Source organism: Plectrocnemia conspersa, unplaced genomic scaffold (assembly GCF_051122295.1).
Source record: "Plectrocnemia conspersa isolate PC_06_02 unplaced genomic scaffold, ASM5112229v1 ptg000002l, whole genome shotgun sequence".
NCBI classification, from domain to species: Eukaryota; Metazoa; Arthropoda; class Insecta; order Trichoptera; family Polycentropodidae; genus Plectrocnemia; species Plectrocnemia conspersa.
In genome coordinates this window covers 14060709-14084616 of record NW_028277166.1, presented here as the reverse complement: position 1 = coordinate 14084616, position 23908 = coordinate 14060709, and the positions used below count along the sequence as shown (strand labels likewise).

General features: G+C 26.5%; 3 protein-coding genes across 3 annotated transcripts; all 3 read right to left on the bottom strand.

The window, feature by feature from the left end:
* Window positions 1–3854: 3854 nt before the first annotated feature.
* On the bottom strand, window positions 3855–4567 carry LOC148237775 (endocuticle structural glycoprotein SgAbd-8-like). Its single transcript, XM_088205413.1, has 2 exons — window positions 4437–4567; window positions 3855–4363 (listed from the first exon to the last, which is right to left on the bottom strand). The coding sequence occupies exons 1-2, from the start codon at window positions 4446–4448 to the stop codon at window positions 4025–4027; spliced, it is 351 nt and encodes a 116-aa protein (XP_088061539.1). The 5' UTR covers window positions 4449–4567; the 3' UTR covers window positions 3855–4024.
* Window positions 4568–11138: 6571 nt separating this feature from the next.
* LOC148237774 (endocuticle structural glycoprotein SgAbd-8-like) lies at window positions 11139–11644 on the bottom strand. Its single transcript, XM_088181370.1, has 2 exons — window positions 11633–11644; window positions 11139–11555 (listed from the first exon to the last, which is right to left on the bottom strand). The coding sequence occupies exons 1-2, from the start codon at window positions 11642–11644 to the stop codon at window positions 11193–11195; spliced, it is 375 nt and encodes a 124-aa protein (XP_088037496.1). The 3' UTR covers window positions 11139–11192.
* Window positions 11645–15561: 3917 nt separating this feature from the next.
* LOC148237773 (endocuticle structural glycoprotein ABD-4-like) lies at window positions 15562–20987 on the bottom strand. Its single transcript, XM_088205474.1, has 4 exons — window positions 20857–20987; window positions 19000–19118; window positions 17304–17424; window positions 15562–16139 (listed from the first exon to the last, which is right to left on the bottom strand). The coding sequence occupies exons 1-4, from the start codon at window positions 20866–20868 to the stop codon at window positions 15996–15998; spliced, it is 396 nt and encodes a 131-aa protein (XP_088061600.1). The 5' UTR covers window positions 20869–20987; the 3' UTR covers window positions 15562–15995.
* Between the last annotated feature and the right edge of the window lie 2921 nt (window positions 20988–23908).

Sequence of the window (23908 nt, the reverse complement as noted above, 5' to 3'; positions counted from 1 at the left end):
GCGATAAATTATCCGAATTGTAGCTTTGTCCCCCCGGTTTCTTAATATGTGATTCATTGCGATTTTTTAAATGGTGAGGAAATTTACTTGGTAAAAATGTTCGTAAGTTATTGAATGATATGTTATGGAAGTTCTTTGAATACTGTGTTATCTAATTTATCTACATATACCGTAACGATTATGTTTTTTAATTTTGCAATAACATACAGAATTTTGGGTTGAAAAACTTTGTTAACTGATATTTCGATTTATTTTGATTGGTTTTATGTTTACCTAGCTAGACAGCCTGACCCTGAAATTTATTTCTGTTTAAGAAGTATTACATAAAATACTATTTTTTGTATGAAATAAATAATTATGGTTCATATTTTTCATAAAAATGGGATATGACGATTCTTTTTACAAAAAATTGAAGTAAAATATAATTTATTTTTCATTTGATAGTACAAAGAAAAAGTATACTAACATCTCTAATTATTATATAAAGGCAAACTTAATCCCAGTATTTTTTTATTAAAAGAAAACGCATGACGTAGGACTCATGCCTGAGTTCGCGACAACTAAACAATGTTTTTTTAAAGACTCGTATACGAGTCCTCGGGCGTTAAGTTGTTAAATATATTTTTTTATTGTATAATAATATATTTCACTAAAAAATTGAATTTAAAAATAATACAAATAATATTTTTTTATTCTGGGAACATATATATTTTCTTTGTTCTATATAAATTGGCAATCTAAAACAATTAATTATTTTCTGTTGTGTATCATAAACATAATTTTTAGATATATGTAGTACAAATGAGATTAGATATTTTTATAGGTCCTTATGTCTATACCTCTTTAGAATTGTATACAATGCATTTTCATTTGTAAATATATCTAGTCGTGCTAATTTAAAAAAAAATCATATTTATAATTAACTGCTTTTATTTAAAAAACATAATTGTGTGTATGTAATATTTTTGTATACATCACTTATTTTAAATATATTTTGCTTGGGGTATTTTGCAAAATTCTTTAAAATGCTTTAAATGCAAAAAAAATACCGGAAAACTGCTTTACAGGTAAAGACTATTGCTTTTAATGAGTAATTTGTCTTTAACGTCATTTAATTTTGCCATTGACACCAAAATTAAGGATATCTCACATATTTAATTTTTAAAATGTTAGTTTTTGTACTAAGCTTTAGGTCAAAAAAATATTTATTGGCTTTCTCTTAATATCGAAAAAATAAAACGTGAGTTTAACATTAAGATTTTTCCCCACTATTTGGAAACGACCAAAATTAATCTGATTAAAAATCTGGGAAACACGATAGCATTCTGAATAATTACTCTTCTATTAGGTTCTGCTTTGCTCTGCATTTTAAATAAAATAATAATATCGCTATAAAAATATTTTTTTGGTAATAAAGCTATGAACAAACAAATTACTTTTGCCGAATTTTGATATGAAAAAAGTACAGGATTGTTATTGATAGAGATAGAAAAGGCGTTTGATACGGTTGGGCATGACAGTTTAACTATTTAATTACCTAATTTTTTATTTATATTACACATTAAATTTTCTTAAAAACACTTGATGTGCTTAATGTTTAAAAATATCACTTTCGTTCATTAATAAAACGGACGATACATCAATTTTTTTAAATATATTTTGCTTGGGGTATTTTGCGGAATTCTTTAAAATGCTTTGAACTGCTGTTAATGTAAAAAAAAATACTGGAAAACTGCTTTACAGGTAAAGACTAATGCTTTTAATGAGCAATTTGTCTTTAACGTCATTTAATTTTGCTATTGACACCAAAATTAAGGATATCTCACAATATAAATCGCAAATAACTATAGAACTTTGGCAAATATATATATTTTTATTATAATTAGGTTTATATTCAACTTAATTTAATTACCAAGCTTTAACTAATTTAAATAAAAATGTATAAGGATCTGATAACCAGTCCTCTTATTATTTTAATCAAGTAATTTAAAAAAAACATATAATTTATTATATAACTGTAACTAATCATATGTTTGTATTATATTGAGGTATGCTAATACTTTATTATTAATTTTCTCATATACACATATACATAAGTGTTTCTTAAACGTTTTTTTATTTATCTACAATCTTTTTATTTTTTTGATGCGCATAGTTTAAGTGAGCAATAAAAACTAACATTTAAATATGTACCATATAAGGTATCTCTTTTTTTAATAAATTTAAATTTCAATGGGATCTTCCTTATCCAGACACAGATCGAATTGGATTAAACCGGAAATCATAGCAATGTGTAATTTTTTTTGCACACACGGCTCACTATTATTTGTTTTGAAAACCAGATTCTTGCTGGGAATCTCACGTGTCATATTTTTTTGGTATTCTATTTTATTAGATAACACGCCCTGTATTTTTTAACGCACTAAATATAAACACTCAGCTCGACGCGAGTAAAAAATGATACTAAAACTAATTAGTTGTACATTTTATAATAAATTTTATTTGCGCTTTTGCTGTTTAAAACAATGACTTAAAATCAGCATAATGCTAAAAATTGTATGTAATAATTTTAACAAATAGGATTGAACGACAAATAACTAGAAAATAAAATATTATACAATAATAATCATATATTTCACACTTACTTTTTTAGTAATTTTATAGTATAATACGCGTTATTTGAAACAGTTATTTTTTATTATGTATAATTTGAGATTTTATGAGAAAAGTAATAAAAATTATAAGGAAAAGGTGTTTCTAAATTGTTAAATAACCATGTAAAGTTTAACCGAAATTTTATCTCACAACGGATGTGATACAATCTAATAAGTACGAGTATGCAAAATAAAACATCGTTAGAGTTCAACGAACGGATTGTCTCACGCCTCATCAGTGATTGACAATAATGAATAATTTAGTGAATCTCATACTGCGCGAAATAAATCTCAATTGATTGTCCGAATTGATCTACGACTTTTAAGATCATTAAAAAGAACAACACAGGTCAAATTTATGTACTCACCGCGGCAGTTGTAAACTTTTTATTGATGGCCATATTACGAGGACTAATTTATTTCTTGAACGAACATATTTGAGGGAACTTTATGAGATGTATTTTTAATATATTCTAAAGGTTCTCAAATATTTACACAACAATTCTTTATTTCACTCAGCTTTTTATCTTATACGTAATTATTTTATGCATGTGTTGACTTGCGATCTTCTCGTGTGCGACTGATGAAAATGATCTTAGAAATTCTTCTTTTTATAAAAGACATGTAATTATTACGCTAATACACGCCATCGAACAACGTAAATATACATACATTTTATTAGGTAATAATCGCTTGCACAATCGGGGAAATGTATGTTAAGGATTAGCGCTATCGAAAATGTGTTACTAAAGTTCTATTAGCATCGTGTTTTAAGTTGCGGTTTACAGTAATTTATCACATAATGGAATTTGCAAATATTAACATTTTTATTTGTAAAAGTATTTTCTTCTGTGGATTTTAATAATTTTCGCATAATTTTAATTCACCAGAATAATTTACCATAAACGATTCCTTTTTAAACGACGTTTCTAAGGTTTGTTGATCCCAATAACCGGATTGGTTTAATATACGCTATAATCGAATCGTATTACCATTAGCTAAAACTCTGCAAGATTCTCAAAATGCCTGTGAAATTTTATTTTTTGATTTACGAACCTGTTACACTTGTTTTGGAGCTAAAGGCACGAGAACTTTATACCACGCATCGAATATTATTATGATACGTGATTGTCGAGGTATAAATATTTTATCTCACGCACAATGGTATTTATGACAGTGTACAATTATTGAAACTAGCGATGCTTATTGAAGTATATTTATTGATCATCCAGATAATGTATTAAGCCATTTCAATAAATACGACGTTATGCAAATCATCAACTTTAAAAAAACCATATGTAGCACAGGTGTTCTAACAATTTAACATATTAACATATTTACAATATCACATCACTTTTGAATAGCTTTTTTTAGTTCTTGGGTGGGTTTGCTGCTATGTAATCCAAAGCTCTTTGAATTGCTTCTGGAATCGGTGGTCCAATTGGAAGATGAGATCCAGAGGGCTGGAATCCATTTTCGTCAGCAACATATGTTAAAGCAATCTGTTCACCTTCTGGAGATATATATCTGAATTGTCCTTGGGCTGCAATGGCGTCGTTTTGCAAATATCCTCTTTCTTCAGCAGCTATTCCATTGCCAATCTCATAAGCCCATTGGTAACTTCCATCAGGATTTATTTCAGATTCCTGTTTCAAGATCGGTGCATCTTTGTCTGCGTTAGCAGCAACGAAAAACACGAAAAATAAAAACTGCAAATAAGTAGTAATACATTAAAAAAATGTAATATAGAATTAAAAAATAGATCAATATTCCAATACTCACGATTGCCTTCATTTTGAATCTCAAAGCTCAGATTAAAGTTCAGTTGCAGACTGTCAATGAGTTAGTGATTTGATTTGGGTAAATTTCCGTATTTATATATGGGAAAATCGACAAAAATGGGTAAATGTCGTAACATTTTCTTGATCCACCAAAAACTCGATTGATACATGAAAAACCTTCAATTTTTTAACGACGCATATATTAACATTTTGTTTAAAATGATAATGCGCTTCTGTTTGTGACATAGTTTGTGACACCAAATTTGTGCAACTTCAAAAGATTAGCTTTTTAAATCAATGTAAATTTAGACACTAGTATTGCTTTAATTTAAGTTGTTTGTGATATAACAGTAAATGAAGGATTTATTATCCGGTTTCAAGAGTAATGAACTGTAAAACTCTGTTAGCGTTAATAAGATCATTATACGAATAAAATGATCTTTATATTTTTAATACAAGTATAAATATTCATGTTTACGTTTAAAAAAATATTATGTATGCATAACTTAATAAAATAAATATTTTTTAATATGCACAAAAAGAAAATCCTTTGATAACGGAATAGATATCGATAAAGTTTTATTACTTGCACAAAAAAGCTAAATTCGTGTTTCTTAAAAACTTGAAATAGGTAATTAATTAAATGTAAATTTATTTTTTCAATAATATTCTATTTTAATTTTTGCTAAAATTGAATTACTAGCATAAAACGCTGATTTTTCATTCTCTAAAAATAGGGATTGTTAAGTACGAAAAAATAAATACAAATATTCACGAGCTAAAAATATAACACTATAGCTTCCATGTAACGTTAAATATTGATTTATATACATGTTTATTTGTATGTATAATTGGTATACTATGTAAATGTTTTTGCAATGATATATAACTAACTTGTTAGATTTTTATATATTAGTGTTAACCCTATCAGATAATAATACAAAATAAATTATATAAAAAATATATGGTTACGGTCGAGCAGGTGAATATAATTATGATTTTAACATGACACTATTTAAATAATAAAAACCTGTTAAATTTTTTTGATGGTAGAATTATTTTGTATACTAAAATTCCTTTACTGCTTATTAACGGTAAATTATATCAGTTAAAATTTTTCAATATTTAGTTTTTGAATATTTTTTTATTTATTTAATATTTATTTTTCTCAAAATATATGTATTGTACAATTTAATGTAAATGAATGATTTTATTATATTCTCAAAAGACCATACAAGCGTGTTAAAAAATACATTATAATTAATCTTCGTTTATTTCAATTTTCAATTTTGTTATATAATATATACCTTGATAAAACGATGGGCGTGTTATATTCTAAAACGTATGATCTATTTAAAACGCTATATAATCAGCGTACATTTTCAAGTTTTTTTGCCATGTGAGCATCGTTAGTATCTAAAATGAACGGTTGCCTCAATTAATTTAAAACTGAGAGACAATAAATTACCTATGTATAAAAATCGAGTTTATCTTTGTTGTTACTTTAGCAGTAGCATACACGAGTACTTCAATTCCACATATAAAATTAAATAATCATTGATTTTTTAATTATAATTATTTATGGGCTTATAATAAATATTAATGCTCTGTATTTTTAAAATAAACATGCATACTTTCAACACTATCCGAATCTTGATTTTTTAATTATAGTAGTTTATATTTTAAATTTATACGAGTCATCTATTACCATAATTGTTAAAATATCGAGATTTGGTGAAAATATAACATAAATCAGAATATATACAAAATTATAAAAAATAATTGCTAAGCATTTAAAATAAATACGTACGTTTATTTAAATTACAAAAAAAATAAGAAAACATTATTAAACCCAATAAATACATGAGTACAAGCAGAGCCTTGGGGCAACTTATATTTTAGAGGCCCTTTAAAAGTAAAAAAAATGTGAACTAGGCAATAAAATCAATGGTAGAACATATTTATTCGATAATAACATTTAACTATTTCACAGAAGTTTTTCTGGCTTTTTTATTAGAAAATTTAGAATAGTTAAAAATACGCGCTATCCGGTAATTAATGTTGCTAGTTCATGTAATCGCTCCTGATTTATTGTTGATCGTATAAAGTTTTTAATTATTGTCAGAACAGCAAATTTTTTTTATCTTATGCTATGCTCACAAAGTTTAAAAAAATTAAAACACAATCGCTGTGTTCCGTAATATGTTTAGGAATCTCATACCGATAATTTCTATGATTAATTTTTTCCAGTTTCGTACTATGTTTAATATTGAATTCGTAAATAATCTTTAACAGTATTGGTTCTTCTACAATTTCGTTACTTAATTTTATTTTTATACTTCTCTAGCAATAATTTTTCCTATAAAGTTTTGTATATTTTCTTAATCCATCTTATTAAATTTCAATTTAATTTTAAAAAATGCAAATTAAAATTGACACATAATTTTATTTATTATTGAATTGATAATTTTGTCAAAAGACTTTAAATGAAATATTTTTCGGACTGCGATTTTTTTTAGACTTCCATATTTTCTTAAATTATTCAATATCTCTAATTAGGTTTGCAATATAATGTTTTTCTACATCTAATGTTGCTTTATAGGATTTATTGATAAGATTTGTTTGTAGACATATATTTCAAAAGGTGCATTAACGGAAAGGCTTCTAAAATTGCAATGACATTATATTTATAGCAATTGGTTTTACTGCTTCTAGTCTTGCTGACTTGTGTTTTAAATGTTGTGTAAGAAATAGTGTACTAAATTTTGTTTTAAAATATCTTATCTTTTTGACCACTATAGACATAAATTTTCTGGAAAGTACTAAATAAAATCGTTTCTTTTTTGCAATATGCTTTTGAATCTACTCTGACAAATATGGTTCCTACAACCAAAATATGTAAAATTCCTATTTTCACTTTATTAAATCAATGGTGATTTGGTGTTTTTTTACTATAAAATTGTAATAAATAAAATATTTAAATATAAACTGCCATTTTTAAGTGTCGAATATGGTTGCTCATACAATATAAAAATATAAGATTCTTTAACTCTTTATTTCGAGGTGCTGCAAATTTGCAACAAACACCAAAATTTAATGATATTTCTAAATGGCTTCATAAATGTTGTATATTTTCAACACACTGTTTGTACTGAAATATTTTAAATATTATTTTCTTATGATATAAATATTTTCCTATATATGCAACGAATCACAAAATTATGCCATATTTAAAGGATAGCATGACTTTTCAGTTTCTGTGGAAGATGTGTACAAATGTTTTGCAATTTTACTGTTATCAGAATACTCCAAAGGATGTACCTGAAAACTAATTCAAGTTGTCATAATTCTTTAGTAAGTAACTGTCTATCATGTGATATATTTGAAACTATTTGTAAATGTGTGCACTTCAATGACAATTCTTTTATCGATAAGAATTACATAATGTATAAAGAAAGACCTTTGATAAATCATATAAATAGTGTTTCGCAAGAATTAGCTATACCTCTCGGATCCTTATTTTTATTATACCCTATTTGGTGCTTAAGAACTTTTAAAGGTTACTTATTAAAATTCAAATTTTATTGCGGTGAGGTGAAAAAATGACGAGTGTGACTGAAATTTTGTCTTGGAAACCTTCCATAGAATACAAACGTTTCCATAGATTATTTTAATTAGTTGCCGTTATTGGAAAATATATTATAAAGTTTTATATTTTGTACATAATATTCTTATCTTATAAAATAACAAAATACAGAAAAAATATATACTGGTATATTTTTTTAATATTACTTAAATACCTATGAATGCCTATTGGATGATGTTTCAAATATTAAAAAATATTTTAACTAACTGCAAAAAAAAAATCACTCAGAATGTAACTGTTTTTTAAAAAACCAACAAAATCTGAAACATCAATTTATAATATAACAACATATAATCTGTTTGTATATTTTAAAGGCAATTAAAAATTTCGAAATGATCATGAAAGGCTACAGAAATATATATAAACATAATCTTAATTCACAAATTTAACAAATTTTATTGTTTAATAACACATTTTTAACAAAAAGTAACAGTAAGCGATTTGCTATGATCTAGAAGACTACGTTTCGATTTAAACAAAGCAAGTTCAATAATGTTTAGGATAGATGTAGTATCATATATCAAGCAAAAATATTTTTTTAAACAGTTTTTTAAACCGTAATTAATGCAAATATCATAAAAAAATGCTTAATTGTGCTGTTCGATTTTAATAATTGACAAATACATTAATCACTTCACACAGATATAAAAAATAGAACCAGTTTTAATCAAGACCAAAATGCTAATATCGTATCTGCCTAGCATTATCACGACATGGTCTAAACCTACTAATACTGATACTCCAGAGATGCTGTTTTAACTCTGCACACTATGGAACTATCATGTTTTATTGACAAAAGTCTAATTTAGCATTCAACTTGAATTTACGTTTTTAACAGCCGCTGATTTTGTACTTTAAAGATATCTTTAGTTACAGTGAACGTGATTTACCATTGAAAATATATTTTTACTGGCATTTCAGTAAAATCACGTGGAATACATTTACACTGGTAGATATATATTTCTACTAGTAAAACTATAATTTTAGTGACAGGTGCTAGTTAAATTATATGCTGCTCTAAACTGTCATTTTACAGTCGTGAAACGCCTATTTTCGGTTTTACACTTATAATTGTGAACGCCACTTATTAAATTCTGTATGTCTGCTTAAAAAAATATTTGTATGGCAACAAATCACCTGTTTTAAAATTAACTATAATTTTTGAAAATTATAAAATAACTACAATATTTATTACACAAATTTTACTGCTGTTACTTTAAAATATTTTATTAACCTTTTTAGTTTGATCTTAAAAATAAATGTATCTCATTTCAATAACAGTATTATAATTATAGTGGTTCTGTACACAGGTTTATATTGAGCCCACTAAAAAAATGTAAAAATATTATACTATTTTAAGTTCAAAGATTTTAAGCTGTTATTTTTATATAATACATTAATGACTATTTATTAAAATTATTCACCTAATTACATAGACTCGTATTGATATCTGAGCTCATTTTATTTTTTGTTAAAACAATATATATGCTCCAAAAACGAAAGCAAAGCTCATTAAGTCATTTCAGCTATATTTTTCTATTTCTCTCTGCGTATTAACTAGGGTACTGAATCGAATATTTTATTGTTTGATTATTCGAATTATTTAGTCAATTTTCAACGAAATACGAATATTCTAATTCATTTATACTATCTCATTTAAAAAATCTTAGAATAAATAAATTTGTATACTTGAGGAACACAGGTAGTCGATTTTTTTCTTAATATATCCGAGTGACTAGTGCCGCTTTTATATCCATGTTAATTTATGAGCCTTTATTTTGCTTATAAATGCGAGATAATGAGATGCTTCTTTACAAAAAATGCTTTAACACTTCCAAAAAACATTTGTGAATTTCATGTTTATCGGAAGGATCTACTATGAACGAAATTCGCAGAATTCATTTGTTGAACGAAAAAAAATGTTGGTAAGGTCTACACTTTATTTTCAACGCTTATTTTAAAAGCAGGTGCGCATTGCAAATTTTTGTGAAGTTTGTGCTACGTTTTTGTATTTGTTGTTTTAAGACAAAAAATATATAATTCAAGTTAGTTCAATAATTCGATCGCGGTTATTTTATTTCTAGTTATTTAATTTATATTTAAATCCGCACAAAACAACGCCGATACGGATCAGATCTTTATATATATCAAATTCGTTCCAAACATAAGCTATTGTATATATACAATAAATTCGACATACTTATGTATGTATGTTTTTCTTGATAAATTCAATCATAGCTCAATTCTGGTGATTATAAAAAGCTGAAATAACGTTCTTGATCAAAAAGTATGTAGAATAAAAAATCAATCATTTTAATGATCATTAATTCGCACAGCATTGTGCTATGCATATTTTATAAAAGTCAAAAGCTTAACGAATATCAAAGTAATTACTAAATAATTAATATACCTATTTTTGTTTACTAATATTTTACAAGCAATTAATTGCTTTTTTGCACTAATTAGTTAAGTAAAATATCATCAGTAAGAATTAAGAAAAAGATTAGTTACACTTCATCTATGTTTTATTCAATATTTGAATAGATAAAAACTACTAATAATTAAGAGCCCCAGTGTTAACCTTTCTATGTAGAAAGTTCTACAGTGATAAAATAACCTTATAATTAATTATTTCAAAACGGCTAATCTTTAAATAACAATACTTAACTTTTTGTAAAAGTCAGATTGCAGCTGTTAAATAAATGCATATGCACAAATATAAATAGATATATAAAAAAACATTTAAGATGATTGATAGTTTTCAATAAAATATTTTCCTATGACCCTACCAGAATTTTTTCCAGTATTCTACAATGTCAATTTGATCCTGTTTTTATAAAATATTTTAAGTTTTGAGAAGCGTTTTTAATTAGTTTAATTAAAATATAGCGGTGGTAATATGGCAAATTTATATTTTATAGTCTAGAAATATATTTTTTTCTTTCTATTCATTACTTTACAATCTCATCATTAATTTTTTGCCATCAATAATAAGAATTTTTAATTGATTTCAATCATTTTTATTTTTATTTTTAAGTATAAAATATTTCGCTACATTATATTAAAAGTATATACAATTTCACTATAAATCACAATGTTATTAAACATTTTTTAGAAGAATTTCTTTCCTTGAGATGGTGGAGGAGGATGAGCAGCGATCCATTCCAACGCCCTTTGAATAGCTTCTGGGATTGGTGGTGGAGTTGGCAAATGGGCGCCTTGCGGCTGGAAACCATTTTCATCAGCTACATAAGAAAGTTGAATTGGCTCTCCTTCTGGAGAAGTGTAGCGGAACTGTCCTTGAGCTGCAATGGCTTCATTTTGCAAATATCCCGTTTCTTCAGCAGCAATTCCATTACTGGTTTCGTAAGACCATTGATATCCTCCATCAGGATTAATTTCTTGGTCTTGTTTCAATATTATGGCGTCTTTGTCAGCCAAGACAAAAGCTACTGAGAGAACCAAGAATGCAATCTGAAATAGCATTATTTTTTTAATTAGAAAACTATTATATAAAGGCAAAAAATGTTACAATTAAAAATATTACTTACAGTGGTTTTCATTTTGTAGATTCTTTTCGGTGCTGCTGTTGTTATGTTTGGATTACACAGCTGAATGTGAACTGATTCTAAATCTGTAAGATTCGATATTTATACAAAATTGGTTTGGACATTTTGCAACTTTTGTAACATCTGAACAAGAAAAGTGTTTAATATATCAGACATGAAACAATATGAGCAAATCGTATATAATTTTTTCGTGTCTGAATACATTAACATTTGGCTTCGTCTAACATTTAGTAAGTAATTGAGTCACACTGCAACGCCATCCTTCAAAGATCTAGATTCGAACGATTTATGTTTTAAACTTACATAATGTATATTTAATATGATAGTATTTATGATGTGTTGATATATTATAAATTAAACATTGTAGATTGAATCAGTTTCTACGATCGATTTTTAAAATTAAAAAAAAACACCGGATTCTATACATTGTGATATATAAAAAATGTTTATGACACAGATAAATTGTATCTATAGTATTGTGTGGTAATAAAAATTTTCTTTATCGCTTTACTTTAATAAAACAGATCGAAATAAAAATAATATGCATTTAAATAAAAGAAAATTATTTTTAAGTATGTTTAAAAAATTATGTGAATCTTCACATAATTGATGATTCAAAAACAAACATTACACGTCTAATGAATTGTCATTTGTAAATAAAGATATCTCATTTCGTCGATTTTTTATTTTATAAAAGACCAGATGTTGAGATTTTAATTTAGCGTATCATAATCCATCAATAGGATAAAGAAGCCAGTTATAAAAAATGCATTATATTATAGAAAACAGGATAATTAAACTTACAGCCACGTCTAGTATGTTCATATATAAAAAATAAAGCTGCTTTGGTGTGATTTTCGATTAGCTAGTCGTATATTTATTTATTCTAAAATAATGTAATATATTCCATCAATTGTAATTGAAAATTCTGATATGAAACATTAAGAAAATTATATTTATGATTATTATGCATTTTAAAATTCAAATTTTTCGTGAAATCATATGCTTGTTTACACGGAAACAATAAGAAAAGGTTAACTGTTTATAATTGAGGATACCATGGTATAAACGCAAGCTTAGCAAAATTATTTGCGTAAAATATCAGTTTATATTTATGGCCTTTGCCATTTTTAAATTGTGTTGGCATATAAACATTTTCTTCTCATTATTAAAATTTTTATTGTGATTAAATGTAAAAGTAAACTTGCATTTATAGATCAAAAAACAGGAATTTATTGGGTCAGTAACCTATTCTCGTTTTGATCAGAAATTCTAATTAAGCATTGGTAAAATTTATCACTAGTAGTAAAAACTTTACTTATACTTTATTGTATTAATTACAAATGTTTGCCATTTCCTGCAAAGGTATGTGAAGTTTGAATAAGGAAAAATCAAGATATAGAAATATTTTTTAACTATAAATAAATTTTATTGTAATGAGTAATACTTGTTATATTATATAATTTTTCTAATTATAAAATATTAGTGAATAATTTATAATAATAACAATTTAGTTAAATTTGAAAAATTTAGCTTAAATTTAAGCTAACAAATATATTATAAGTGTTACCAAGCTTATATGTAGATGCCGTTGTTATTATTTATTTTTGTAAAGATTAAAAAAATAAGTAAAAAAGTTATATTATTATTTAATTATTCTCTAATATAAATTTACCCGTACATCAAATCTAAAAGGTTTTTATTAAATATATTCGCTCGTATTAAAAATAATAATATTTATTCACTTTACAATGTAAGGTTAATGAATAAATATTGCTAATATTATATTTTTTAAAATATGGTTTTCAAAACATGTTTTTAAATATGTTATATATTATTTTATGTAAACTAAACATATTCGTAAAGTAGAAAAATTATTAAAAATTAAATCACATATTATTTTGCTTAAGTGAAACTGTCGTATCCGTTCAAGTCCGCGTGATATGGCAGAGTTCTGGATTTCAATGTGTGTTTAAAATGGCCATTCAATTTTTATCACGTTAAAAAATTGCTGAAATTAATCGCCAATTTGTTTTAGTATGTGACATTTTTTACTTTTATTATTAATAATAAATATTGAAGGTTATATGTTGTTACTAATGAACACAGTTGACCTAGAAATGGCAGCCAAAATGAGATGTGCAAATGTCACGTCATTACTATTCACTGTTTGGAAGGAATTTTTTGACAGACATATGTATTTTCTGTTTCATAGTATAGATTATATGATTATATTTTTAAAATATGATTATAAATGATTATATTTATAAAAAAATATAAAATAGTCTTTAAGACAATTCTATAACTAATTAAAAGCAACCATATAAGAAACAATTCAAGGCTTCAAATTTTTTTTAAATGTATAATAATGTTGTGTTACAAAAAAATATGTTCGTCACCGGACGTTTCTTTTAATGTGGTACTGTTTTCTTTCCATTTCAGTTAGTCAAATGTGCTATAAACGATGGAAAATGAAATGATGAAATTTCTTTTTCGTAGTGTTACTACTTAAGGGTCACTTTTTTGCCTGTTTTGTAGCAACATATTTTTTTGAGGTTCATGTTAAGGCCAAACGTTCACTAATCTTTTTCTAAGGTGTTCTTCCGCTCCTGCCATTTCCATGAGCTACTTCCTCGCTACGTCAATCTTGCTACAAATTATCTGTAAATCTGTACCAAGACCGATTTTTATCACTATGTATCTCTTATCTCATCGCGCCTTTGGAATTTCGTTTTTTTTCGTCGCTACAAATACGATATGTATTTTGTATCTTTTAAATATCCCTATGATAATAATGAAAAACTAACTAAACCTAACGATATATTGTTACTTTTGTCTGCAAGCTTTATCCAGCTTTTCGACGAGCTGATGTTTTCAGCGATAGTTAGTAAAAAAACTATGTCGGATGGTAAAAAGATATGTAAAAAAAGAGTGAAAAGAGATGATAGCTAGAGCTGTGAAATATTATGTCAGATGGTGTTTATCTGTATTTTAGATGTAAATGTTTAAATGTATAATAATTGTTTGTATATTATATTTATGGATTTTCAGAGGTTCACAAGTATTAATATTATTAGATTCTCGGGATTTATCGCGATTAACACTTAATTTATTTCTATATTTCGGCTGTGATGCTCCAGCCATGGTTACGAATTTTTCGTAATTATTTTAAATTAACTGTAATTTTCTGGTATATAAAATTGTGACCATGGCTGAAGCTCCACAGCCGAAATATTGCGATGAATCTCAAGATTCTAATACATATAAATCATTCGTGTTCCGAAGCCTATTCCAATACTAAAAAATATTTTTGTTATTAATTTCCGAATATCCAATTATTATACAAACAAATAACATTGGGTCTAGAAAGTGCTTTATCAATGAATAAATGGTATATTAAAAATGTACTTTTTTAGTAAATATTGTTCTAAATTATACAAATCGAAATAACATTGAATTTACAGGCATATTCTAAAATTAATAAAAAATTTAATTTATTCAAACGTGCAGGAAATCTAAAAACGTGTATTTTTTTATTTGTATTTATTGATTGATTGATAGCTTAACTAATTTGTAATTAGTTAATGACCCAATAAATATTAGCAAAATATATTTTATAATAAACCAATACGTATAATTTATATATTATAATTATTAATTTATTTATTTAAAAGTATTTAAGCACTGCAATATTTGGGCCATAAAAAAAATATATGCATCTAATATTTAATCTAAACACTATACCTATGATTACTTTTTACAATTGCTTGGAAACGTAAAATCTTGCAGATTTTTAAATAAGGAACTAACTTTTTCATGTTTGTCGTTTCGCAATAAGATATAATATTAATATATTTAATATCTCTGACTTTTACTGATAGGTAGAAATATATAGTAATAATAAAAACATGTTATTATATTTAAAAATATTTTATTTAATTTTCTCCTTTTTAATACATAAAAAATCACGCACATACATAAACACATTTAAATCACACATAAAAGGGAAGAAATTTATTTACACAGTCAAATAATGCGAATCTCGTGCCCGATATGGCTGGAAATCTACATAGTACATATATGGCTCGGCACTAAGATCTATGACATATAAAATTTCTCTCACATACGAAACATAATTACAATAATAATTTACGTAAATGCATTTACAAATATATATAATATATCTACAAAAAGAAGGTACGAAATAAACAAGCAATGGGAATTATCCGAATATATAATTTATGGTAATCATGTGGATACTCTCCATTGTCTATTTATGTCGATGAAGCTGATACATAATTTTGAAGTCTTTGAGGATAATTTACAAAAAAAAAAATGTTTTGATTTACTGATCTTCGGGTTGTGGCGAAGCTGTGGCCAAGTACGCTAACGCTCTTTGGATGGCTTCTGGGATTGGTGGAGGAGTTGGGATATGATCACCGGTTGGCTGGAATCCATTTTCATCGGCGATATAAGTCATCTTGATGAGCTGAAACAATTAATAAATGGATGTGTTTGATTTTCAAAAATGGTAGCCACACAATCAAATTGCTTCGAAAGATTTTTTGAAATCGTTCGAATCTTCGCAGCATGATTTCGTCATTGCGTCAGAGATAGTAACCGCACATAGTAAAAAAAGGTTAACGACGATGCGTTTCGAAACATATTGTTAATTTTTTTACATGCAGCCAATCCATGATCTCTCGATCTTCGGCCAGCGCAGCGTAGCGTTCACACAAACAATTGCCATTTCAAAATGGCGAATAACCTCGTTGCGTCTCTCGAATGACACACAAACACAATTTATCCTTAAAACATGTAATTTGATTTTAATTCGAGACAGAAGCAATCACGGAACGTTGATTAATTGTAGGAATACACGTATGTACACAATTTTCCGAACGTTTACCAACTACGTACCATAACATCTACTTTGATCATATTTATTACATTGAGTTATATTGAGTATAATATAATTGTTTTAAAAAATATGAATAAGTGCCATATTAAATTTTAATGTTTGTGTTTAATTTTATATTAAATTAGATATATGTCAATATTTTACATTGTTTTTTTTACCTTAATAAAATAATTATTTCAACCGCCATCAATTTTAAATCTAAGTTAGGCTAAAATCTTAATTCCTCCCTTTTCATTTTTAATTCAGCCGTATAAAAATAAATATTTTAATAATTTTAAATAGTTATTTTAATTATTAGCACAGATTTGTTTATTCTTTTACATAAAAACTGATTTAAATATATTTTTTAATACCATTAGCTCTTAAATATAAAAAAATAATACGTCAAATACTGTGTTTTTAACTCAGGCATTAGAATAATATTAATTAATTAAAACCTATAAATTAGAATCATAGAATTTGTAAACTTAAATAAAATGATATTAATTTAAAATCGATTCATTAACATATGTATATGAAATATGTATATACGAATATTTTTAGGATTCACTAAAACTTTTCATTTTAATTGTCTGGCCTAAAACTTGATGTTGATTAATTTAATATTATAAACAGGTTCTTATATATGTTTTATACTTGAGCAGTTATGGTTTCGTGTCAATTAAACTGCATTAAAATCATTAAAAATATAGGAATAAATTATTGATGAATATAAATAAGGTCAAGACATACGTTTCCTTCTGGGTCAGTGTATTGGTACGATCCTTGAGCGACCTGAGCTTCTTTTTCAGGTTCTCCGGCATTCTTCAAGAATCCTTGTTCCTCTGCTTGAATGCCGTTGCCAGTCTCATAACTGAAAGTAAATTAAATTATCATATCACAACCTTTGAATCTCATCAATGCACGAAAGTAAACTTTCACGCGTCTAGGGCCAATTGTAAGCGGATGTCAAGTCAAACAAAGGTATACGGGTAATAAAGCATTCTTGATCAGAGATCGTATTCGATTGTCCAATCACGCACGCTTTCGTTCTTACGCAAATTATGACAATGTAAGCGATAAAAACATCTCGAGTCGCATGCCATTTGAATGCCATTAACTGATGCATTGTCATCGGATTCATTCATGAAAAACAACAAAACGTTACTTCCTAGACTGTACGAGAGGTTAGTGTTACACAATTCATATGTACTACTCCATCATTGGCCAATGTAGTATATAAAGTTTTACAACTCATGCTATTTATGTTGTGTTGATAAATTTTTAATTGCGCTTTTCAGATAGTAATAAATTCAAATGTCATCGTGACCTCACGAAATACCTCTATGGCCCTGGTTTAGGTCGCGACCCTAGTTTTGCAAACTCGATTATATAACATCACTTCGTGAGTTGCATAAAAATTGTTGCTTACTGTTATTATAAAATAAGTAGTATCATGTATGATTTTTATTATATTTAATTATAGGATTCATTTACTGCCAAAAAAAAACTGAAAGTAAAGCAATTTTACTCAAGTACATAATAATATTTCATAGTTGTTAAGAAATAGTTTATTATTATTAAATAAAATAGATAAATTACCGTAATTTTTATTTATATGTATAAATAGCATTGTATATATTAGTTCTGATTTCAAAATTGTCACTATTTTTTTTAATAATATATTTTTTATTTTTAAGTAATATTGCAGTAATTTTTTTGTGTTTTTATTCAATAAAATGGTATCAACTTAAGTCAAAGCTATATTTAACTATATATTTATTTTAAAAGCTTCAAAATTTTTTTTCTGTATGCTTTTTTATTGTGCATTTAAATATGTATATGTCCATATAAATATGGTCTTCAAGTTCAAACGTTAACAACGTTGTTAACATCTACTTGCTACACGGTAAATATTGGTAAACATTATTTAACATTTTGGAGTAATTTTACCGTTCAATTTACTTTTCGTAATTTGTCAGTCGTGGTATTTAAACATATGACTGAGTAACCTTTGTGACGCGATTTTCATCTCATGCACATTTGTGCAACGTGTTTGTTCAAACATTAAAGCATTAAGTTGCACAGTGGTAACGAAAGCGATATTCATCGCATCTTTAACTTACGTAATCATCCTTAGATGCAAAGTCCATGCGAAAGAAATTGTCGTGAAAGAAAGCCTTCGAACTCGAAAAAGGTCGACTGTGAATTGGCTAACGGTTCAAATGGCAGTTATGATGATTGAGAAATTTTGACAGTGTTGCATAATAAAATATTATTGTTAGATGAGAAATATAGATTTTCCAGTGGGAGAAAATCTCGGTTAACCTCGCGGTTATGTGGAGATAACCTTCATTTATGCACTTGTCTGTTACGTACAGATATCGGGTAATCGGTGTCGGGTTACAGGTCAAATAGTATACGATATGCTAATCGGTTTGTACGATACCTGTATTTGTAGGAGCCGTCAGGGTTAATTTCTTGCTCCTGTTTTAAAATTGGGATCGGTTCTAATGGAGGTCCTTGTGGGGCGGCCAACGCAACGGCAAAAAGGGCGAAAAACAAAACCTGAAAAAAATATAATTAAAATAGGTATCGATGTTTCAAATATACATAGATATTTTTTAAAACATAAATTATATATGTATTAAAAATTAGAGGCATTAATTGTTATGTGATTTTTTATAAAATATTTTATTTGGACTCAATTAAATAGTTAAAAATAAACTTTTTGTCAAGTCAGATATATGACGTAGTAATATTTATCTGAAAAACCCAGATCTATTTTATGTTTTAATGCATATTTATCTAAATGCAAAAATTACTAGGAAATATATTTTTGCCTTTAGAATATTAATTAAATTTTCAAGAGCTAATGCAAAAATTGCTCTTATTATTTATTTAATTTAATAATTTAAAAAAAAATCTCATTTAGCCAAAACATATTTGTATGTAAACAATTTACGAAATATCACTACTTTTCAATAAAAATATTTTTGCCATCATCAAGTAGTTTTTTTTGGAAACTCACACAATATAAAGCAGTAAAAAACATTAATATACTATGTTATGTATTTATAATATATTTGTATATATCAATTGCATATGCCAAAAATAAAGAAACAAACTATTTTAATTCATTAAAGTCTTTATATTATTAATTTTTATTTAAAAAACTAAATAACATATTAAAATCAGCAAGAAGTCTAATTAAAACTGCTACTTCTAATTAATTTTGCAAGCAAATATTTATGCATAGAGATTTAAGGCGCTAATAAAAATACACGAATAAGAAGTATTGCCTAAAAATCTTTTAAACTACTTTAAGTTAAAAAAAGCAACTAACTGATTATACAACATTAATCTCTTGAATATTATATATTTTTAATTAAAAAATCGTACAATTATTAAAAATTATAAATATTCTATCAAAACCAACTGAAGAGTCAAAACAAAACTACTACTTCTAATCAATTTTCTAAGAAAATATTTGCCTAGACATTTGAGTTGCTATTACAAAAACACGTTGTAGAAGTACTGTGCTAAATACTATAAAAATCTACTTTTAGAAATAAAAAAAGTAATACCTCATTAGACTTTGTAACTTTATATATTTTTATTTAAAAAATAATAAAAATAATTAATATGCCATTAAAACCAGTGAAAGAATTAGATTCAAACTACTACTTTTAATTAATTTTGTAAGGTAATATTTATGCCTAGACATTTGAGTCGCTAATAAAAATGCACAAAGAAGTATTATGTGAAAAAATCTAATCTATCTCGAGTGAAAAAATTAACTATTTATACAAAATAATTCTCCAAAATAAGTCAAAAATCAACAAAGAAATAAAAAAACTGCTACTCTAAATTAATTTTGTCAGGAATATTATCATATATGGCTTGAAATTTAGGTCGCTATTATATATTCGGGAGGAAAAACAATCTGCTTTCAAAAAAATACTCTATAAACTAAAATATTAGACTAAAAACAGCAGTTATACGTCTTTGGCAAAAGCATAAAAAATTCAGATAGTAACTATTTTCTCTAAAAATAGCCATAAACAATACATTTAAGAAGTAAAAGAAAGATTCCTGTTTTTAAATTTTAATATTGGGGTGGAATAAATAAAATAAGATAGATACGATCTTACATATGTAAATGATGCACGATGTATAAATATTAAAAAAATTAAAGAAAAAATAAAACATTATTAAAATAATGGATTAAGATTCCAGATATTTTTTAAATATTTACTAATCTTGCTTGATATAGGGGTTGTGAAGTTGGGAGGGTGCCACTTACAGCAGTCTTCATGGTGGATTTTGTTGTCTGTAGTACGTTTGCACTTAGAGCACAATGGTTGACTTATGATGCCTCCGCCAGTGTCATCCTCAGTATATATACTGACGTTGTGGGCTGACCTGGGTGGTGGGCAATATTGCTGGTGGTGGGTAATATTGCCTTAGCCGAGAGAACTCAACTATCCACCACCTCAATACATCATACGCTCGTTCTGCAAAGGTCACCACGCACGGATGACCGATGCACTCTCATATGGCAGACCAACGACTAAAACACTATATGGAACAGACATTAGTTATTAAATGTATTCTTTTAGTATACAAAATAATAAGGAATAAGAATTTAGAGTGCTTAAGAGGAAAATGTTGTGGTTTTTCTACTTGCGATATATTTTAATTTTATACCTTGTACGTAACCTGTACCTGTTTTTATCAATAATTATTTGAATATGTGTTAAGAGATTCGCTTTTAGGGTCATTTGAGATAAAAAATACCTTGACTTTTCCATTGAAATCGTACACCACTATCAATTTATAATTTTTTTCAATCGAATGCAATATATTCATAAAGCATTAAATATGTTGTGTTAATTAAATTAAATATTGTGTTTTTTTATATAAAACTATCTGTACATGTAAAAAAATTAAGGTTGAATAAATAGCCTGTATTTTTTTAATTGTATCATTTTATTTATATACTTTTAAACTAGTTATATATAATAAGAAAATATTAATTAATTTATCTGTGGATAAAACGTTGTGCAAATAATATTAGATTTTCTTCGGAACATAAGCTGCTTTTGATAGTATACTATTTTATAATAATAGCAATTATCCACCTAAACTAAATTATTTAATCTCACACATTCTGGGATATTTGTATGTCATGAAACAAATACCTTTGTCATTAAAAAAGATCGTATTTACCGATAGTAAAATCTAATATATAGTTACACTATAACATGATTTTTACTATTATAGAAAATGTCGATGTACATGGAAAACGCTAATTTAAAATATTTGTTCTTAAATGTATATTGTCCATATAATTATTTTTAATACAGTCAGTTTGATTAATAATTTATTAATAAGACAAGCGTTTATAGTGAATTTTATTTTTTCTGTAGTTTGTATAGCTTCAACTTTTTAATACATGATAAAAATTAAAAAATAATCAAATCATCATTTTAAATAGTATCAATTAATTGATACTATTTAACTTTTTATGTTTCATTTAAAAGGATTTTTATATTTATTATTTTATAATTTATAGCATAAAGCTATAATTTATGTTCTCGAGTACTGTTTTGTAACTTAATACACAATTGCTATTGTCGACTCATATGACATACCGTATCTGTGCTGATTGATCTTTCGATATGTGTCATCGGTCGAGATTTTCCTAGATGACTTAAGATTGATAAACAATGGTACAAAAATAATTATGCAAGCGGTTATGGACAGGCATTCACATAAATGTGTATAATGCATTTATACGCAATATATTTTAATATCAAATGATTGTTAAATTGAAAGTAGTGAATAACAGTTATTAAAAACACATTAATTTGCGTGCGCTTGTTGCTTATTTTTATATAAAAACTATAGAGTAATACCACTTCTTATAGCACAAAACTATAGAATAATATATATTTCATATAGCACAAATTCACGTCATACTTTGAAGTAGAATTTAGAGCAATGTAATATTTATTTAATACTTTTCTTAAGTAATAACTGTTGATCAATTTTAACTATCGACCGCGAAAATCGAGAGTCGTCTTTCATTGCCTTATTTTTTTACATAATTTAATAGCATCCAAGATTGTAAAAATAAAATTAATCTCGCAAGCTGTGTTCCCAAACACTTAACTTTGAAGGCCTTCCGTGATTCGAATGCGTGTTCGTTAATTGGAACTACTAGCACAACCTTTAACCGTAACTCCAATCATTATATCCAATACGCATTTCCCATATGTCCAAAAAATTCTCACTTTCGATGCGCGACGAGTTTCGTTATCCCTGAAGCTCATGATCATCGTAATGTACCTATGTATATGTTTAATAATAATGTGTGTTACAAAAAAATGATCAGTGGTGTCAGCTGCTTAAGCAATCATCTTCCCTTCTCCGCGAAGGTCCTGGGTCAGCATTCTCCTCATCCGACCCTGACTCCTTATTGTAAGATAATTTCTCGTAATCGATAATGTAATAGAGTGATTTTTCACGAACGAAATGCAAATTATTTGCCCCATTAGCGCTTGTGTAGATCGATTGTTATGATCTATGGTTGATAGATCGATGATATTCAAACATTGGCAAACGGTCTGTGATTGATATGATAATAATTTATTTCAATGTCAATATTTTGACTTCTATGATTAATTTTAGTAATATATTATTATTTTTCAAGTATTATAAAGACTTTTAATAATAAATATGGCAACCGTTGATTTCAATATCTTTAAAAAACATTAAATATGTTTTAATTTAAGATATTAGTAAGCAAATAAATAGTAAATTTTATTATTCGCCTTAAAATAGATCATTCATATTACATTCTATAAAACAAACTCTTTATTGTAAAATGATGTTTTATATGTTCTACAAGATAATTTAATTATATATAGAGAATATATAACAGAATGATCAGTAACATTTGCTAAAAATATATTTGTATATAATATATATAAAAATATTTTAAATACTATTTTACATTCATTTTTATTATATTAGTAATTTATTACTTTTATATTTTTTATATCTTCGAATTGATATCAGTGAGATATTTTTCGAGCATTAAAAGAATTGACGCCATCATGTTTGTGGAGTTGAAATAACAGGTAATAAAAGTTAAAGAGTATACGCCGGAGTGTCGAGTTAAATTATTATCGGCTGTAATGTCGTGATATGTTCCTGTTGTATTGTTAGATGATCCGTTATGTGCTTCGTGCTGTGACTCTTGGCATCTCTCCTGCTACCTGCAGCGTCTTACTCCATCTGCTTCTCTGTGATCAAGTTTCACATTTTTATATTACTAGTTAGAGACAACT

Bases quoted from the DNA above. Each gene is read 5' to 3' on its own strand.
- LOC148237773 (XM_088205474.1), bottom strand. The intron at 17,425-18,999 runs GTATCGTACAAA...ATTTACTTTCAG, and splicing joins GACGGCTCCTACAAATACAG to TTATGAGACTGGCAACGGCA. The intron at 16,140-17,303 runs GTATGTCTTGAC...TAATTGTTTCAG, and splicing joins ACACTGACCCAGAAGGAAAC to CTCATCAAGATGACTTATAT.